The 20,902-nt window shown below is 46.3% G+C and overlaps 1 protein-coding gene across 1 annotated transcript in view; it reads right to left on the bottom strand.

Annotated features, from left to right (window-relative positions):
- LOC115090828 overlaps positions 1 to 17,573 on the bottom strand; it is a 41,839-nt gene extending 24,266 nt beyond the window's left edge. Inside the window, exons 1-3 of the mRNA XM_029600380.1 lie at positions 17,487 to 17,573; positions 10,460 to 10,535; positions 8,743 to 9,078 (exon numbers count right to left, since the gene is read on the bottom strand). Of these exons, the coding sequence (XP_029456240.1) occupies positions 8,743 to 9,078; positions 10,460 to 10,520 (397 nt within the window). The 5' untranslated portion in view covers positions 10,521 to 10,535; positions 17,487 to 17,573. The remainder of the gene's footprint in view (positions 1 to 8,742; positions 9,079 to 10,459; positions 10,536 to 17,486) is intronic.
- Between the last annotated feature and the right edge of the window lie 3,329 nt (positions 17,574 to 20,902).

Below are 20,902 nucleotides of genomic sequence, written 5' to 3'. Positions count from 1 at the left end.
GAAAGCCCAAAACACAGATCAATTGACAATCGGGCTTCTCGCCCAAACATCGGAAAATAGGGTGAAAACTCAACATCATCATTATATGTGCAGTTGTAAGCATGCACCAAATAGCTCACATATTGGCTCCAGTTCTTCTTTTGAGCTGGCTTCAATGCCCCCAACATATTTAGAAGTGTCCGGTTAAGCCTCTCAGGCTGGAGGTCTCCCTCGGGATGATAGGGAGAGGTATGGGACTCGCTAACCCCATCCACCTGCAACATCTCTTTAATGAGTCTGCTTTCAAAATCCCTCCCCTGGTCAGAGTGTATCCAGGCTGGGAGTCCATAGTTCACAACGGATTTCTCCCTTAATACTCAGGCAACAATCTCTGCTCTCTGGTCCTTGGTGGGGTATGTCTGTGCATACCTGGTGAAATAGTATGTCATGACCAAAATGTTCTCTTTAAGCTGGACTTCATTTCTAAAGTCAAGAAGTGTTTACAAACCAAGGGGTAGATTTTAAAAGGGTTACGGGCATAACCCATAAGGTATGCCCGTAACCCTTTTAAAATGCCCCTGCGCGCGCCCCGGGACGCGCTAAGCCCCGGGGCTTTGCTAGGAGGGCGTGTCGGGTGGGCGGCGTGGCGTTCGTGGCATTCTTGGGGGCGTGGTGCCGGCCCGGGGGCATTCCATGGGTGTGGCCAAGGCCTCCGGAACAGCACCTGGGTCAGGAGATGGCGCGCCAGCAGCCCGCTGGCGCACGCGAGTTACACCTGCCAGAGGCAGGCTTAGCTTTTACAATAACGGTAAGGTGGGGTTTAGATAGGGGAAGGGAGGGGAAGGTGCGGGGGGGTGGAAGGAAAGTTCCCTCCGAGGCCGCTCCTATTTCGGAGCGGCCTCGGAGGGAACGGGCAGCGCGCGCAGGGCTTGGTGCGCGCAAGGTGCACAAATGTGCACCCCCTTGCGCGCGCCGTCCACGGATTTTATAAGATACACGCGGCCACGCGTGTATCTTATAAAATCCAGCGTACTTTTGTTTGCGCCTGGTGTGCGAAGAAAAGTACGCGTGCGCGCTGTTTTTTAAAATGTACCCCCAAGTCTACAGGGCCTTGACTAGTAATGTTTACCATCTCTGCTGCTCTGTGCGGTAGGGTCTTTCTTTTTATACAACTAGTATGCTGTCTACAATGTTTTTCAACATCTTGTGCTTGTTTAGGCCAATAGAACCTGTCCCTCATTGTTGTAGGACCCTCTCTGGCCCCATTCGCCCCATGTCATCATGGAGAGACTGTAGCACAATTCTGTGGAATCTTTGTGGTAAACACAGTTGTTCTGGATGACACAAATTGGTATCTTTCCTTTCTCTGTACAGTACCTGATTCCACGCAAATAGACAATCCCACGCTTTGATTAATAACCGAGTGTCTGGGTGGCTCTGATGGACTGCTTGTGCCCCCAGATTTCTCTCCTTCACCCTGAGCACATCACCAATTAATGGATCAGTCTGTTGTGCCTGTCCAATGTCTTGCAAAGTCAATCTGGGCATGTTAGTGGAGACCAGGGCACAACATTACAGTAGGTAGGGGGAATGCAGTCCGGGGAGTGGGGGGATCCCCCAAGCTGTCTGCAGAATGACATACGTTCTCAGTGTCACCTTCACTCCCATTCCCCACCTGGTAACACACTGATGCCACTCTAGTCTCTGATAAACTGTACCAATCCCTCTGGGTAGTGTCTCTCCTGTGGGGCCACCGGGACAATGCATCCGCGTCCCTGTTTGCACTTCCAGGTCAGTACTGCAAATTGAATTTGTAAAGGGATAATGCTGCCAACCATCGGTGCCCAGTTGCATCCAACTTTGCAGTTGTTAAAACATAAGTCAGTGGATTATTGTCTGTTTTCACCTTAAACTAAACCCTATAGAGGTAATCCCTGAATTTGTCCAAAAATGCCTACTTAAGGGCTAAGAACTCCAGTTTATGAACAGGGTGGTTTCTCTCAGTTTTACTCAGGTCATAGGTTACAGATCTTAGTCCTTCTGGCTGTGGCTGATATAAAACTGCCCCTAAGCCCTCCAGGCAAGCATCTATATGCCTGGGTCAGCAAAAGCAAGTACTGGTGCATTAAACAGACACTGTAGGATCCTTCTAAAGGCAACCTCACATTCTTGAGTTCATCTTATGCCAAGGACTGTGACACCTTATAATATCCCCTCTTGTCAGACACCCTATGCTCCTGCTTCTTGTTCACAGGTGGATAACTCTGCCTCAGCCCCAACAATGGACTTACAATCTTTGAATAATCTTTCACAAACCATCTGTAATAACCACTAAACCCAATAAAAGAACGTAACTCTCTGAGGTTGGCTGGATGGGGCCAGGTGGTGAGGGCAGCTATCTTATCAGGGTCTGAGGCCACTCCCTCCTTAAAAACAATATGCCCAAAATACTTGACCTCAGCTTGACAAAATTTGCATTTGTCCAGTTTTAGGCCACACTAAGCCAACCGATCAAGTACCTTGAATAGCCTTTCTTCATGCTCCACTAGAGTTTTCCCGAAGACTATCAGGTCATCCAAGTATACTAGCACTTCTAATAGATTCATGTCCCTCATAGTCTTCTGCATTAACTTCTGAAATGTAGCTGGGGCACCTGAGAGCCCTGGGGGAGTTGGTTAAATTGGTAAAACCCTAGCGGACATATAGATTAGTCAGATATTTAGGTAGGGATTTGCACATCACAGCCCCCTGGTCTTCTGCTGGAAAATTTGTAGGAAATATCACTAAAAAATCAGAGGATTCAAAACTCATAAATCCCTGTACCGGTTCTGTAATTTAGGAGTTTGAATCCTCTGATTTTTTTAATGATATTTCCTGCAAATTTTCCAGCAGAAGACCAGGGGGCTGTGACTTGGAAATCCCCTGAATATCTGACTAATCTATTCAATGGTCAATTAAGTATCCTTACACTAGGGGTCTGATGACCTTTTCAATTTCATTCTGTGTTTCCTGGGCTGGCGGCTCATGTTATGCAGCTGCATTGTCCTTCCTTTTTTTTTTTCTCTACAATTCACTTAAGTGGTAACATGCTCAAACCTCCGTCTCTTGTGTGTGTGTGTATTTCATAAAGTTATCCAGCTACATGTAGCTGAATAACTAAAAAACCTAACTGGTTAGGATTTTTAATTATCCAGCCTTGTGTGGCTGGATAACTTGCTACTTAACTGGCCCGATTTCCTCCCTCACCCAACAAATTTCACAGACGGCCCTATCGGGTCATTCACCCCCTACCCCACATCCTCTCCTAAATGTTTAAATAGTTCTGGAGTCTACAGATCAGAGCCACCCCCACCCTTCCTTTCCCAAATCTTCTGAAAAATACAAATCAATATCCCAACCTGGTCCCTCCCCCAGCCACCTGTAGTCGCTATTCTGGGCTGCCCCCCCCGCCCCCCCCCCCCGCTCAGCCCCGTTCCCTACCCCCGACACTGAAAACAATCTTGCCGGGAGTGAGGTAAATCTGTGCATCTGGCTAAATCTGTGCAACCCTGTGAGTTTGGATGGACAAACTTAGCCAGTAAGCAGGAGAAAGTTTTCAAAGTGAGAAGTTTACCGGCTAACTTCAGAAGAGATCTAGGTAAACCTTTTGAAAACTAATTCAGCAGTAGAGATGCGATTTGGCCAAATCTTTTGGTTCGGCCTTCATTATTGGCCCACCGTGGGAAATTTCATTTTCCCGCGGTTCGGGTCGATTTTATTTTGGATGTCCATGAAACGAAGCCCGAAACCTGCCCCAACCATTCAAATTGAATTAATTACAATGGGGGGTTGTAAAAAAAAAAAAAAAAAAACCCACCCTCCCGACCCCCCAAAAACTTGCCAAAATTCACTGGTGGTCCAGCAGGGTCCCGGGAGTGATCTCCCGCTGCCAGCAATCAAAATGGCGCTGATGGCCCTTTGCCCTTACCATGTGACAGGGACTATTGGTGCCATTGGCCGGCCTCAGCCACATGGTAGGAGCAATGGACGGCCGGTGCCATCTTAAAAAATGGTGTGGGTCATCCATTGCTCCTACCATGTGACAGGGGCCGACAAATGGCACCGATAGCCCGTACATGGTAAGGGCAAAGGACCATCTGCGCCATTTTGATTAGTGGCAGCCGATGGCCCGAGAAGGGGAGATCGCTCCCGGGACCCCAATGGACCACCAGGGACTTTCAGTAAGTCTTGGTGGGGGGGGGGGGGGCAGGCAAGTCTTGGGGGGTCAGGAGGGTGGGGGTTGCAATTAATTAAATTTGGAGGGTTGGGGTGGGTTTGGGTTTGTTTTTTTTTAATGTGCCCTTTCTCCCTCCCCTCAAAAACGATAAGAAAACCACACAAAATTTCATGGGTTTTCTTATCGTTTCGTTGACCTCCCGAAACATGACGAAATAGGAAATATCGTCTCTATTTCCTATTTCATTGCAAACGAATGTACATCCCTATTCATCAGTGCCCAGGGTATCCTCAGTTCTAAAGAACTCTCAACCTGAGGATCTCCTATCTGGCTAGTTTCAGTTGTTGCTTTGCCCATGAAGCCCTCAATACCATCCTAAAAAGATATTCACAACCCCCAAGTACTATATTATGACTAGGCCATAACATTTTTGAGAGGATATATATTTTTTTTTTGTAAGGCTTGGAGCCTAACTAGGACTGTGCTGACCTCTTCCTGCTGCCAGCAGTGTCTGACATAGCAACCAGCAGCAAAAGGAAGACGGCGCTGCCACCGACTCATAGCTCTAGTCAGCCTCCGAGCCCTGCCAAAAAGCATAACCCCCGAAAACTGGAAGCCCCAATCAGAACTGAGTATGCTAAGAATGTCTGTAAAATGTGCATATTTGGGGAAAAAATGCCAGGAGAATTTCTGCATTATTACCAGATAAATCTGCTACTTCTGTAGTTGTTTTTCCCAGTCTAAAAAGTAAAACCTAAACTAAAAAAAAACTGTCAACAGGAAATGAGTAGTGAATACAGTGAAAAGAAGCAAAAAAGGGACTTTTAACATTAAATTTTCCCATTAAATGAAATGGTCAAATATTTAGCCAAAATGTTCCAAAAATGTTTCAAAAATTTCATACATGAAAGTCAAAATAGTCCTGTTTGGGCTTTTTCACAGTTTTGTTCACTTTTGCTGCAGAAGCAATTATGATATTGCTAATCATGGGGAGGGCAATAATCATACCTGGAACTTTTGATTTCTGATCATCCTGAGATTTTTGTGGATTAGTGTGTGTGGGGAGGGGGCAGGGAAGAGTAGGGGAACTTTCTCCTTCCTCTTTCTCACACAAGTTCTTTCATGCTCATACATGCACTCACATACACATAGATGCTCTCATACATGCTCTCTCATATATACACATGCTCTCACCCACACATCCGCTCTCATACTTGCGCTTTCACAAACACACACACACACACGCATACAGATGCTCTCACACTTGCTCTTTCACACACACAATGTTATGTTTGTGGACCCTTGGGCTGGTTGGAACAGAAGATGGAGTGCTGTAGAGGTCCCAACCAGGAGGCGGTTCGGAGGCTCGGTGCTGGCTGACACACTGGACTAAGGTGAAGCCCTTTGCGACCAAGGACTAGATCCCCACTGGACGGATGGATGATGTTGGACCTGGGTGGTAGAAGACTCTTCGCCCTGGAGACCAGCACTCCCCCGGGAGGAGCCCTTAGGAGTCCAGCCACTGGGACTTTAGGAGATTCACCCTGGAAGCCGAAGTCCCCCCAGGAGGAGCCTGTAGGGACACGGCCGCTGGGACTTAGGCGACTTCCTGAAGGTGAGGGTGGTCCGGATGCAGGCGCCTCCTGCAGGTCGTGGTTTCGGACAGCTGGCGCCTCCAGCAGGTCGTAAGTAATCCAGAAGTCGGTCCAGGAGTCAGAGTCCAAGAGCGGTCCGCAGCCAGTCCAGGGGTCGGTATCCAGACAGCGGTCCAAAGCCAGTCCACAGGTCGAAGCCAGAGAGCGGTCCCAAAGCCAGTCCACGAGTCGAAGCCAGAGAGCGATCCAAAGCCGGTCCACGGGTCGAAGCCAGAGCGCGGTCCAAAGCCAGTCCAAGGGTCAGAGTCCAGAAGAATCAAACAGCGGAGGGAAGTCAGAAGCAGGACGAAGAACAAATCAGGAACTCAGCAACAACACACCAAATCCAGGAACCTTGTTGCGAGGCACTGGAGAGGTGTAGGTGCAGGGTATAAATACCCCGGGGCATCTGACGTCATCCCAGGCACTTCTTGTCATTCTCCCGCGCTGGCCCCTTTAAGAGCTAGCCCCCCCCGCGTGCGCGCGCGTCTAGGGGGCGGGACCAGCGACGGGAGTCGGCAGCGTCTCCGACACTGTGCAGGAGCCGCGGCAGGCAGCGATTCCGGCTCTGGGGGTCGCGGGGCTCCTCTACCGGACCGGAGCTGCCTCGAGGTAAGAGGGGGAACTGGGGCACGGCCCGGTTTTGTAATACACGACACATGCCCTCTCATACATACACATTTTTCAGGCACATGCATAGATGCTCTCTCTCTCACACACACACAAATGCTCTCTAATACATATTCATACCCTCACTTTCACCCACACACATAGATGCTCTAACACATGCTCACACACGCATATGGTCTTATTCACACATGCACACGCACACACACAGATGGTCTCTCATACATACACATACAGATACTCTCGCTCATGCAAACCCATGCTCTATCATATACACACCCACACATGCTGTCCATGAGGCTCAGCCTCCTCTTTCTGTTGTTGCAACATCAGCATTAAAGAAGTGTTAGCCCCGCGATTTTTGAATACTGCAGGGCTGGCACTGGAGAAGGAGCCTAACGGGCTCTCTCCTGCTCCCGGTCAGATCATGCAAGGGCCCTCTTCTTGTCTTCGCTGCCAATGGGATGTGGTCCACCAGTGGCACTTGAGGTCTGCTTTCTTCCTCCGCACCTGGGGTTTTTGGGTGTTGACTCAGAGACCCAGCAATTCGTTCAGAATTCTGGAGTCTCCGGGCCAAATCCGGAGAGTTCCCAGGTATGGCAATAATGAGCTTCCTCACAGGCCAGAAAATTCATTTTCAAAAGCCATCTCCTCATAGAGCTTCCCGTTAAAAATCTGGCTGGCAGGCAGAATGAGGCACAAAGGCAGATCTGGGAACTTCTGAGTTCTGCGCACTCTGAGATTTCTCAAGATTAGTGGGGAGGGGGATGGGGAGAGCGGGGGGAGAGCAGGGGGCAGGAGAGCAAGTACAGCCACACAACACATTTTTTTCTCTTCCCTCCCCCCAACAAACAACAACAGACATTCTTTACCACGGGCCCCTGAAATCCTTGTGCCAGGGCTGGTGCAAGGGTCTGTAGTGCCATAGGCAGATCAATGTAACACTGCTCCCCGCCCAGCCCACCTTACAGTGGTAGATATATATAAAATCATGTTCTCCCTTTTACAGTTCTCTCTCTCTCTCTCTCTTTTTTTTTTTCTCTCACCTCCTTTGGAGGTCCTTGTGTACCAGACTCTTCACCCCGGGCCTTTGCTGTTGCTGAAAATCGTCATCGCCCAAGCCCTGCGTCACCGTGACATGGGCCAGAAGTGCAGCGAGAGGAAACAGAGTGGCACGGCAAGCTAAATAATCGTTGCCACCCGGAGACCCGGTAATGTTTGGGCTAAATAAGTAGAGTTCCCAGGTATATACAACGGGGCCCCCGGACTATGCGCTTGCATCCAAACCAGAGCAACGGATGTGCAGGAAATAATGTGCAGAGATCTGACTTTGCAATCACTCTGCGTAATTTCCCCCCAGGACCTAACCCGACCCCCTTTCATTGGCCAGGTTAAAATACACCCGCTGTGAAAGCATGCATACTTTTACCTGCACAGAGAGGGGCGAGGGGCAATATTCAGCTCATGTTTTCACATAGGTAAGCATAGGTTTTCCATAAAATCTTCTGAATATTCTCCCCAATGGCATTTTGTTATATCTTATTATTGTTTATTTTGTTTTATTTTGTTTTTGTTTTGTTTTTTGTTTTTCGTTAGTAATATTATATTGTTTATTGTTATATTGTTTTACTGTATCTCCCACCTGAGTTCATTGTAAACCGGCATGATGTGCTTCACGAATGTCGGTAAATAAAAGTTAATAAATAAAATAAATAAATAAATCTTCACAGGGATGCTGGAAACCCTATTATTTACAGTCTCCCACCCCTGTAAATGCCACTCATGTCTCCTGACATTCTAGAGCCATGGAGTGAAGATTAATCTGTGTAACTCTTGCTTATTTTGTGACATATCACATTAAAAGACTTCTTATCATTTGAGATTATTTTATACTGCAGTAATCAAATCACTGAGGCAAAATACTACAAATTGCACTTTTGTTGGAAAACTTGCAGTTTTTAATATTCATAAGTGTGTGAACATGAGGGGTGCTGGGGGGAGGGGTTAAGGTCATTGGGAGGCAGAAAAGGAGGACCTGTTATACCATAGTATTTTGAGGGTTTTCCCATAGATACAGATTGGGAGAGAAGTCTTAGTGAATCATGCCCTAAAAATGTTGATTTGCAAGGGTGAAAAACAGGTCTACCTTATAAGGAATGAGCAGCTTAAATATTTTCTCTTTCCTTTCTTATGTCTTCAACTCAGCAATCTAGGGGTGGGGGGGGGGGGCTCTGATTTTCCATGCTAACCTACTTTCTATCACTTTTATTTGCAGTGTAAACTTACCTTCCACGCTCAGTTTGATATTCAAAGTCTTATACCCTCCATCTGCTGTAAGAAACCATCTGTAGATTCCATCATCAGAAACGCTGACATTGTTGATATGAAGAGTTGCACTCAATAGCTGCTGCTTTGAAAAGGCATTGCAGTTATCTAGGATAATTCTCCTGTCATCACTGGAACAATGGTTACGATATGTATCAATGATGGTTTCATTCTTTCCATCATTCGAAAAGAACGTCACTTCCACAGAAGTAATACTTTTGCTGGCATTGCAGACCATCTGAACAGAGTCCTTGAATTTTGCATTTATATGTGATGGGCAACAGAAATCTGGCAAACCTATGTGAGAAAGAGAAAAAAAAAATGAGAAGGAAACCAACTTTAAATGTTCTTATTAATGCCATATGGATCAGATCGTGGCCCCCAAACCTGGTGCACCCGGGAGCTTTCTGTTCTGCTTCCATGCCCAGGAACTCCATCGCTTATCTATACCCATTGCCTCCCCCATTGATTTTTTGTGGCCCCAATTGCTCACACCAGCACTTTTCAAGCAGAGTGGCAAGCTGTAGGCGGTCAGTCTGGATTTTCAGACTTACATCCCAATGCATGGTGGGATTTTGTGGTCCCTGAATCTATACATTCAGATCAGCACTGCAGGTACCAGAATGGATCAGAACGGGGTAGTCAGAAATCTAGGAGGGGCCTAAAATCTCCCTCCTGGAACTAGGTAACTTGGCAGTACTATTTATATAAACTTTGTCGAAAACCACATATCCCAAAAATGCATCTATGCCCTGTGTTGCCATAATACTTAGAACATTAAAAACCAACGTATAAGTCAGAAAACACCTGGCAGGTGCTTGTATGGGCTCACCCTGTTACTACGTAGACATTCTTTTCTTTATGTTCTTGTGGCTTCTGCTCACTAGAGGGCGCTATATTCTTCAAGGCACTGCAGGTTCATTTAAAAGCTTTCCAGTTGCTAAAAAAATGCAAACCCCCCACAGGGCACCTTATAGGAATTTCACATTACAAGCCTTGTGGTTACAGGAATAAAGGTCAAGAAACAAATTGCAGGCCAGGTAATGATTTCTGTTGGACTAATTTAAAACATTTGTGACGTACAGTATGTAATAAGGTTAGTATTATAAAAAGGTATTACCTGCAACTAGTATGGTGATCTTTATTTCTACATTTAAAATTTAAAAAAAATGGGAAAATCTGGCAAGTGTGTGCCTATTCACAAATTGTCCAAGAAGGCTTTGCTTCCAGCAAACTTACAGAAATCAATAGAATCTGCTGAAATTTCCAATATTCTTGCCCAAATCCATGAATTTTCCTAGACCTGGCTAGCCCTGGTAAACATTCAATCAAATCAGCTAATTCTGATTGTGAATGACAAGTAACATTTGATAGAACTGGAAGCATCGGCCCAGCCCTAGATAATAGATCGGTGCCAAGAGCTGCCCACATTTCCTCTGGTGTCAAGGTAGGTACACAGAAAAGGCAGATAAACAGATGGCAGAAAGATGACAAAAGTCAACCTAAGCAAGTGGTTTTCTGCTTTTACCCGTGGGCACTGCACCTTTGGAATCAGCACAAAAAACACCAGGAGGAACCCTTCTGATAGAAATGAATGCACAAGGACCTTTTAATTATCAGCCCAACCTATCCTGTTATTATAATGCATATGGGGCTGAGAGAGAGAAACAGGACTCACTTTGTGGCATGGAGGAGGTGATGGACAGAAGCAGCACTATCCTCGCTGTCAGCGAAGCCATATGATATACTCCCACCTGTGGATGACAAAGCTGTTATTATATTACACATGGGTGTAGGCTGACTGCTTAAGGTAGGGGTGCACCAGAAATTTTGCTGGTCATGAGGTTCAAAAACACATTAAGCTCATGCTAATTATTTAAATGAGAGGGATGATGAGTTTCTAAAGCTCTTTTGTCTGTGACAAAACAGCATGGGGGGGGAGGCGGGAAGGGATAATAAAAAAGGCTAGAGCAGCGATGGTGAACTCCAGGCCTCGAGTGCCACAAACAGGCCCGATTGTCAGGATATCTACAATGAATATGCATGAGATCGATCTGCATACAGTAGAGGCAGTGCATGCAAATCTTTCTCATGCATATCCTGACAATCTGGCCTGTTTCTGGCACTCAAGAACTGGAGTTTGCCAGCCCTGGGCTAGTGCATGGGGTCTTGCATCACAGTCTCAGTCAGGGCCAGCAAAAGCATTAAGCCACCCAGGCGGCTGCCTGGAGCACCAGGGACCCAGAGGCCGCAGCCACGGCAGCAAGACCAACCAGCATAGTGACGGGCACAGAGCATATAAATTAATCGGGGTGACTGAAATGCTGAGAAGTGACAGCCGCTGCCATGGCAGTGGAAGCTGGCAGGATATTTCAGCGACCTGTCCGTCCTCACCTGACCCGACTACCGGCTGAAAGGCTTCTCTTCTCTCGGCGAGTCGACCTCGGCCCCCCCTGCAAATGCTTCTCTTCTGTTGTCGAGTTGGCACCTGCCCCCCCCTCCCCCAACAAATACTTCTCTTTGTGGCTCCTCCTCCTCAGAAGGCTGACTATAATCGAGTGTGCAGATGCAGCAGGGAAGCTCGTGCTATCTGCTGCGTGCACATTCAAGGAGGAGTGGAACAGGAGCAGTGCAGCAGGGCACTGCGAAGAAGAGACCTGTCCCACCCCATGGTCCATGCCCCACCGATCAGATCCACGAGGGAAGCAGAGTAGCTGCCTAGCAGGTCTACGGTGAGGAAATCCAGGCTTCAGCCTGCAGGTAAGTCGGCTGAGCCAATGTTCCTCTGCTTGGAGGGGGGAGGGTATAAATCATCAGTGAGCAGCGGGACAGAGAGAACAACAATGGCTGGGCCAAATTAGATTGGCGGGGGGGGGGGAGAGGAGCATCCCTGAGGGGAGAACAGGGACTCTTGATAGCAGGGCCTGGAGAGATGGCATGGAAGGAGAAAGAGATGGTTGGAGAGGACAATAGGGAAAGACTGAGGGATTAACTGAGCCTGAGCATGGAAATGTGGGGATGCATCTGAAGGAGAGAGCAGCTATTGAGGGACTGAGTAGGAAAACAGGAAATGGAATATGGAGAATGGAGAGAGGGGAAGCAAGGATTGGGCAATGGGATAAGGTGAGAAGGATCCCTATGAAGGAAAGAGCAGAAATTCTGGGATTGAGTTGGGGGAGGGGTGAGAGAGTGGCCCTGGGCGGAGAGAAGAATCAGATTGGGTTGCACCTGGGGGAATTCTGCGCAGAATTTTCTTTTTTTTTTGTGTGCAGAATTTTAAGCTGCTCGGTGAGCCATGAACAGAGTTCGTCCCATGCACAGTCGAAGTGGAAGAAGGAGAGAGAAGGAGCCTGTCTGAGTGCATGTTTGCCAGAGAGAGATGGAGCCTATGTGAGGGGGGAGGGGTATGTGCATTAGAGAAAGGGAGTCTGTGTGAGATGAGTGTGTGTGTGTGTGTGTGTGTGAGAGAGTGAATGTGTGTGAGAGAGGATAGTGTGAGTGGGGTATGAATGCAAGAGAGAGAGAGGCTATTTGAGGGTGTGTGTATGTGTGTGCTTTGACCCATCATTTTCTATTTAGTCATAGCAATATGTCAGCTTTGGGAATGTGCATCTTTTATATTTGTATTTTTCACTCCCTGGGATAACAAAATTCAATACACGTCACCAAGCCAGGTTCTTTCCTCCCCCATCTCTGACATCCCTGTTCCTTCCAGTCTACACAGACCACGCTGCCTTCACTATTGCCCATCCACAGTTACAAATTCTGTGCAGAATTTTAGAATTCTGTGTGGGAGGGGAATTTTGCCTTGCACAGTTGTGCAGAATTCCCTCAGGAGTAAATTGGTTTCTACAGTATTGCACATGAAATTTCTAATTTGCGGTCACTTTATTTGCATTTGGTAAGGGACTCTGTCTGTGTTATGCATGACCAAGATGAAGTATTCTGATACTGTTTTGTTTTCAGTGTAGGGATCTAGCACCTATTATAATATTTTTGACAGATAGGATTGTTGCTGTTTGAGCCCTGGGTGTTAGTGCAATTATGGTATGGCAATTTTCCTACATATGTTCTGAGTATCTGTTTATCGAATCACCACACAGAAGCTCTTATCCTCACAGAATAATCAAACTAATAAAATAGAGAGGATATATCTCATTTGTTTTCCACTTATTTCTACTTTTAATTACAGAAACAACATCATCAGAACAAGTGCAGATCTAATTTAATCCACTGCCTCTCGCCATGCGATGGGCCACAGGCAGTATCAGCAGTCAAGCACTATATTGTAATCATTTGAAGGTTAAATTGAATGACTACAGCGTCGGAAAGGCAAATATGAATTTGTGATACAAGGCACCCCCTGATGAAGACTGGAAACAGTCAAAACATGGCCCATGTCTGGACAGTATTAAAAGAAGATCTACAGTGGGAGCTAAGTATATTTTTTAGAGTCATAATCCTTTATTGAATAGTAATTGGATTTAATGAAAATTTTAGTTTTGGGTTTAAAGGAAATAAAGTTCTTTATGTGGATTAAATAAAATAGTGTGAGTAAACGGGAAACAACATCAAATGATTACAATATAGTGCTTGACAAACTGCTGATACTGCCTGCGGCCCATCGCGTGGCGAGAGGCAGTGGATTAAATTAGATCTGCACTTGTTCTGATGATGTTGTTTCTGTAATTAAAAGTAGAAATAAGTGGTAAACAAATTAGATATATCCTCTCTATTTTATTAGTCTATCTGTTTTACATAGATTTTAGTGTTTGATCTGGTTAGCACCAAAGCAGTGCATATATGCATATCATAGTAAAAAAATAGCTAGAAACACATATCTAGTTAGTACAAAATTTTGATTTTTCAGTTCATGTGATGTGACATTATGGCAGATACAAAAAAAATGGTCTGAGGTACAGTATCGTAAACGAAAAGCTGAAAAGGAAAAAGAACAGGCGAAGCAAGAAGATTCCTTGCTGAAATATTTTTGTCTACAGCATCAAAATGAAGGTAGTTCAAGGGATCTGTCTGAGACTGAAGCAGAGATGACTGTTTTGCCTACAGTTTCACAATCTGAAGTAGAATTTGAAGAACATAAGAATATAGAAGATGAACCAAGTGAGCTCCAGAAGGATCATGATTTGAAAGGATGTGAAGAAGAACATGCCATCAAGTTGAACTATAGTGATCCTACGATTTGGGTCAACTTACTACCCAAGAGCAATGATCGAGTGCAACAAATTTTGGTGGAACATGGGTGAGGGGTGGGAGGTTTGGGAAAAACAGTCGAACTTCAGTTAGTCAGCCAGAGTGACTCACTGCCCTCTTGATTAACAAATGTTGGTACCTAATCAAACCAAATCACACTACCTCAACACCTTTCCAAGGTGAGTAACTGAACTGAACTTGTCAACCTTTTTACTTAGGTATACACTGCTCCTAGCTTATTTCTAGCTTCTGGCTACTTTTTTTTTGTTTGTTTGTTTTTTTTTTGTTGTTTTTTTAATATACAAACACTCTAACTTCTGCTTACTAGTTACCTTACTGACTGAGAATTTAAAAATACAGTCTAACTTCTGTATATTTGCTGTCTTACTGACTATTAAAAGCACAAACACACAAACACACTAAATAATATTCCCAAATAGTTAACTTTGCCCCAATACTTTTAAAAAAGACAATGTCCCAAGCAAAAACTTACTGATTCCTTTCAAGTCACCAGCAAGGTGATCCTCTCCTCTGAGTGCTCCCACTGGATTTACAGTATACTGCCGCAAGCTAGACTGGTTAAGTTATTGTACGTTATCATTCGCCTTTTCATGTCAAATACATTTGTTGTTATAATGCAGTCTTTGTTAGTCATATTAATGCACAATGTAAATTAATTGTGTATGTGGAGACGTGGGTGGGGGTGGGGGGGGGCATGGCTGACGTTTCGCCTAGGGCACCTAATACCCTTGCACCGGCCCTGGTCTCAGTGTGATATTTTCTTTAGCCACCCCCACCCCAATCCTGCCCAATAGAACAAGGCTGCCCAAATGCTGACCTCCCACCTTCATGACAGAACAAGACTGTGTGGACCCCAACAGAGCAACATGGCTGCCAAGGCCCCTCCCCCCCACTGGATTCTCAACTGACACCCCCCCCCCCCTGCTCCAAATCTCCCATATCCCTCTGTAGGCAGAAGGAGAGGTGCTTGCCTCCTGCTGCCTTGCCCCGACACTGTCACAATCATGCTGGCTCAGCACCAGCTCTCTCACACTTTATATGGATTAACACATGAAATGCTGAATCAGTAATATTTTGACAGCAATGGGCATAACAGCAGCTCACATCCTGCCAGAGGGAAAGGGCAGGAGGAAGCTTGTGCCCTGGAGAGGCTGAGAGGCTCCAGGTGACCTTGTTGCATTCTGCCCCAAGTTTGGATTATGAATTTCAGGAAGGTGAGTGGCTGAGGTGAGGTTGGGGCAGGGCTGGATCTGGGATTTAATCACTCACCTTTCTGAACCTGAGCTCAAGTTCTCTTCCCCACAGGGCTTACAATATAAGGGCCAGGTCTGCTAAGACTTTTCTCCCATTCTTTGTCTATGGGGAAAAAAAAAGAAGCTTAGTAATTCAGGCCCTCAGTTTGTACTTGAGGCAATGGAGAGTGCCCATGGGCAAAAGGAGCATCAGTAGGAGTTGAACCCCCGGCTTCCCTGGTTGTCAGCCTGCTGCTAAAGCAATAGACCAGCTCAAAAGTTACAATGTACATAACACCCTCCTTCAGACCAAAACGTCATTTAAAAAAGTGTGATGGGGCCACCAAATTGGGTCCTTGTCTAAGGAATATAGCACTGAAAAAGACTTTGGGTGGAGTTCCCTAAAAGTATCTGTATGAGAAAATGGGAGAACAATGTAATACATGTAATACCAGTGAACCACCACTAGATGGCATAAGGAATAGTTGTAAATCTTTGTGTATGTTCAATGGAAAGTTTCTAGATAGTTACTACCCGGTTCCAGTGACTTTGGCTCATTTTTTAGGGTTGGGAAGAAGATCCTCTAGGGAGAGTATTCAAGAGAGTATACAATTTTGGTTCAATATTGGCAGGAGGAGATTCCAGGTGATGCCAGGCTGGCTTAGGAGTCTGGAGGGAGCCATCCATCAGGGCTGGGTGGGCCTAGGAACTTCTCCTTTCAGAGTGGGACCTGCAGGGCTTTGCCTCAAGGGGAAAGGCCCAAGGCATACAAAGTCATTCCTTTCACAAGGAAACAGCCAAAGGACCTGGCCTGTGTCTGAAAAGGAGTTGGAAAAGAAGCTGGCCCTACAGTTGGTGAGGATGTGGGAGAAGAGGCCCTTTAGAGCAGTGCTTCTCAACTCAGTACTCAGGGCACACCTAACCAGTCAGATTTTCAGGAAACCCACAATGAATATGAATGAGATAAATCTGCATACAATGGAGGCAGTACATGCAAATCTATTTCATGCATGTTCATATTGGAGATCCTGAAAACCTGACTGGCTAGGTGTGCCTTGAGGACTGGGTTGAGAAGCACTGCTTTAGAGGATAGGGTGGGAAGGATGCTGGGGAAGTCCTTTAACACTGCTGGGGGGATAGAGCACAGGATCTGCAGAGAGATAGTACCTTATGGCCTATGATGCGAGTACCTGTAATAGAGGAGCCTTGATGTGTATGTTTGGAGTGGAGGTTACTTGAATCTTACTAAGGGTGAGGTGAGATATTGTCCTCCTGGGATTTAGTGAAGAAATACAGAAATGTCAGTAACATTTCTATGGAGTAGAGGGAGAAAATAATAATAAATGAAAAGCAGAGAATGAGATTGGAAAGAGCCTTTGCAGTTTGATCACTGTTTATTCTGTTTTTGGAATGCGGTATCCTGACTGTGAAAGCTTATGAACTCTGATAAAGTCAGTAATTCTTTATTATCTTTTTTTTTTAATCTTGTAAATAGTTGCTGGCTGCTAACCCATGAAATAAAGGTTAATGTTTTGAAATAGAGCTTGGTGCGGATTTCGATTGGAGGGGGGGGGGGCACCTTGACTGCTAGCAACCACTATAAAGGAAAAGAGGGACTGGGGGATCACAGAGGGGAGACCTCGGGTGTTGGTTTTCCTGTTCAAGCACGTGGAAAGAACACACGTCCCCTTCTGCCTCTAGCCCAGGTCCCACCACGCCCTCTGTTCGACCCACCCCATTACTAAACTGAGAGGCAGGCACCCGGCTCCCACAAGCGTCAGATCCTCTCAACCTTTCAGGTGCCCCGCCCGGAGGGGTAACAAAAGCATTTACTACATACTGCAGAACACAGTGCAAACATAAATAAAGTACAGCAATACCTCCGGTGAAAGTTAGTACACCTAAAACATTACACTTTTTTTTTTTTTAAATGCAAATAAAAATAGTCTAAAATCCTCTAAATCGCCTGTCTGCCACTCACCACCTCTTAGCCTGCCAGCCCTACTCTCTCTCTCACACTCTCCCAGCCCAGCTCTGGCTGTTTCTCTTCTGCCAGCTCTTGTTTCCAGCTCTCTCGCACCCTTTCCGAGGCCTGGTCTCTGTCTCACCTCTTCTAACCCTAGACTCTAAGCTCTCTCTCCCGCCTTTCTCTCTTAACCCAAGCCATTAGCTGTCTCCTTTCCCCCAGCCCTGCTCTCTGGCTGTTTCCCTTCTCCCAGTCCTACTGTAGCTGTCTCTCACCCTCTCCGACGTCTGGTTTCTAGATGTCTCCCCTCTCCTATGTAGCTGTCTCTCACATACTCTCTGCAGCAGTCTAATGCCCCTGAGGTTTCCTATCCCAAGGACATCTGAGAGGAAATAAAAAATAAAATAAAACAAATAAAATAAGCCCAACCCCTGCCAGAAGGAGGACAGGGGCTGCAGTGCAGTTAGGGACTTCCGGGAAAGAAAAAATTTCCAACAGCGTCAAACTTTCCAGCTAACATAATTGTATCTCAATGCAAAACAACCAAATATACACATCCCCACTAAAATAGTATAAATGTTCCAGCAATTATGTGTGTAAGGAAAGTCCAACATCGGATTAATTAGAGCGTATTAGGCCAGTCATAAATCTGTTCTTAGAGGACAGCTTTTAGTCTAAGTGCATCTCAAATACTTTTGGTATTTGATCTATGTTTCTCACTGTGTGTGGGGGAAGGATGGTGGAGGAGAGGGAGGTGATATTGCTGAGGGGATGATATATATAAGAAACAGCTAGACGTGTTTATCTTTTGCGAATTTGTATCTTGTTTCTGGTATGGTTAAAGCTAATAAAAACATTTACACAAGACAATGGCAGAGTGGCAGAATGCAGTTTCTGAGATTCTTCACTGTCGGGTGACAGCAACTTGCAGAGCGAAAATATGGAAATAAGTCTTTGAATCAACAGCTTTAACATTTTGCCTCCGCATCGAGAATTTGACCGTGCCATTAATTTAGTCCCTGAAACCACTTCGCCTCGTGGAAGAGTTTATCCCTTATCCGTCCCAGGTACTCAGGCTATGGCTGAATATATTCAGGACAATCTCAAGAAGGGGTTTATCAGACAGTCCCCCAGCCGGGGCTGTGGCCGCACATCATCGGGTACATCAGACACAAGTCAGACAATGTTTAAAGTACTCCTTTTTAATAATAAAACGTGGTTGTCGGCGTTCGCAATTAAATTCGCTTGAACTGTTGCTGTCAGATTTTTGCAGGTAATTTATTTTTCTAAAATTACGTTTTTTTAAAATTGCATTTTATTATTAAAAAGGAGTACTTTAAACATTGTCTGACTTGCGTCTGATGTACCCGATGATGTGCGGCCACAGCGATTTTATAGTGATTATAATATAGCCCCTACGTTGCTCTGCTTTTATTCCAGAAAAGTGCTTCTACTCTTACTTTTGTGCCTTTTATTTGAGTATTTAAAGTTATTTTTTGGTAGGGATGTGAATCGTTTTCCATATCGTCTTAACGATAGAAATCGTGTGGCAGGGCAAGAAAATCGTCTTAGGCACGATTTTTTAGTTAAAAAATCGTTAAAAATCGTTTTTTCCGATTAGTGCGCACTAACGGGAGTTAGTGCGCACTAACTGGGAGTTAGTGCGCACTAACTGAAAATGATACAATTTGACACTTTTCAGGTCAGTTAAGGTCAGTTTAGGAATGAATATGTATTCCTATTGGCTGCCCTCTTATTTATTCATGTTACCAAGTTTCCTACTGACAGTATATGGGGGATGGGAAATGGAAACAGTTGGTAGCTTGACAAAACAAGTAATGTGATCAGTCAATGTGACTAGAACTTGTGCCCTAACCCTGATACCAGGGGTATTGTGATCTTCCTGCACACAGTGCCCTATCCCTATTAATACCAGGAGTGTTGTGATCTTCCTGCACACAGTGCCCTATCCCTAATACCAGGGGTGTTGTGATCTTCCTGCACACAGTGCCCTATTCCTGATACTGGGGGTGTTGTGATCTTCCTGCACACAGTGCCCTATTCCTGATACCGGGGGTGTTGTGATCTTCTTGCACACATCCCGATATCAGGGATAGGGCACTGCATGCAGGAAGATCACAACACTCCTGGTATTAATAGGGATAGGGCACTGCATGCAGGAAGATCACAACACCCCTGGTATCAGGGATAGGGCACTGTGTGCAGGAAGATCACAATACCCCGGAGGAGTGAGGGTCAGGCAGCTCCCCCCTGTCTGTGAAGCCAGCCTCTCACTAGTAATGCAGGGAGGGAGCTGTCTCAGACTTCACCATCCTCCCCCCCCCCCTCACCCACACACCATTCACTAGCTGGGACATGGGGGAAGTCAGGAGTGAGGGTCAGGCAGCTCCCCCCTGTCTGTGAAGCCAGCCTCTCACTAGTAATGCAGGGAGGGAGCTGTCTCAGACTTCACCATCCTCCCCCCCCCCTCACCCACACACCATTCACTAGGGATGTGAATCGTGTCCTCGATCGTCTTAACGATCGATTTCGGCTGGGAGGGGGAGGGAATCGTATTGTTGCCATTTGGGCGGGTAAAATATCGTGAAAAATCGTGAAAAATCGTTAAAAATCTAAAAATCTAAAAATCGCAAAACCGGCACATTAAAACCCCCTAAAACCCACCCCCGACCCTTTAAATTAAATCCCCCACCCTCCCGAACCCCCCCCAAATGAGTTAAATAACCTGCGGGTCCAGCAGCGGTCCGGAACGGCAGCGGTCCGGAACGGGCTCCTGCTCCTCAATCTTGTTGTCTTCAGCCGGCGCCATTTTCCAAAATGGCGGCGAAAAATGGCGGCGGCCATAGACGAACACGATTGGACGGCAGGAGGTCCTTCCGGACCCCCGCTGGACTTTTGGCAAGTCTCGTGGGGGTGAGGAGGCCCCCCACAAGCTGGCCAAAAGTTCCTGGAGGTCCAGCGGGGGTCAGGGAGCGATTTCCCGCCGCGAATCGTTTTCGTACGGAAAATGGCACCGGCAGGAGATCGACTGCAGGAGGTCGTTCAGCGAGGGTTCCGGCGCCTCGCTGAACGAGGGGGGGGTTCGGGAGGGTGGGGGATTTAATTTAAAGGGTCGGGGGTGGGTTTTAGGGGGTTTTAGTGTGCCGGCTCACGATTCTAACGATTTATAACGATAAATCGTTAGAATCTCTATTGTATTGTGTTCCATAACGGTTTAAGACGATATTAAAATTATCGGACGATAATTTTAATCGTCCTAAAACGATTCACATCCCTACCATTCACTAGCTGGGACATGGGGGAAGTCAGGAGTGAGGGTCAGGCAGCTCCCCCCTGTCTGTGAAGCCAGCCTCTCACTAGTAATGCAGGGAGGGAGCTGTCTCAGACTTCACCATCCTCCCCCCCCCTCACCCACACACCATTCACTAGCTGGGACATGGGGGAAGTCAGGAGTGAGGGTCAGGCAGCTCCCCCCTGTCTGTGAAGCCAGCCTCTCACTAGTAATGCAGGGAGGGAGCTGTCTCAGACTTCACCATCCACCCCCCCCCCCTCACCCACACACCATTCACTAGCTGGGACATGGGGGAAGTCAGGAGTGAGGGTCAGGCAGCTCCCCCCTGTCTGTGAAGCCAGCCTCTCACTAGTAATGCAGGGAGGGAGCTGTCTCAGA

The sequence above is a fragment of the Rhinatrema bivittatum genome, chromosome 4, assembly GCF_901001135.1.
Source record: "Rhinatrema bivittatum chromosome 4, aRhiBiv1.1, whole genome shotgun sequence".
NCBI classification, from domain to species: Eukaryota; Metazoa; Chordata; class Amphibia; order Gymnophiona; family Rhinatrematidae; genus Rhinatrema; species Rhinatrema bivittatum.
Note: the sequence above shows the minus strand (reverse complement) of the source record. Positions and strands in the feature narration are given on the sequence as shown.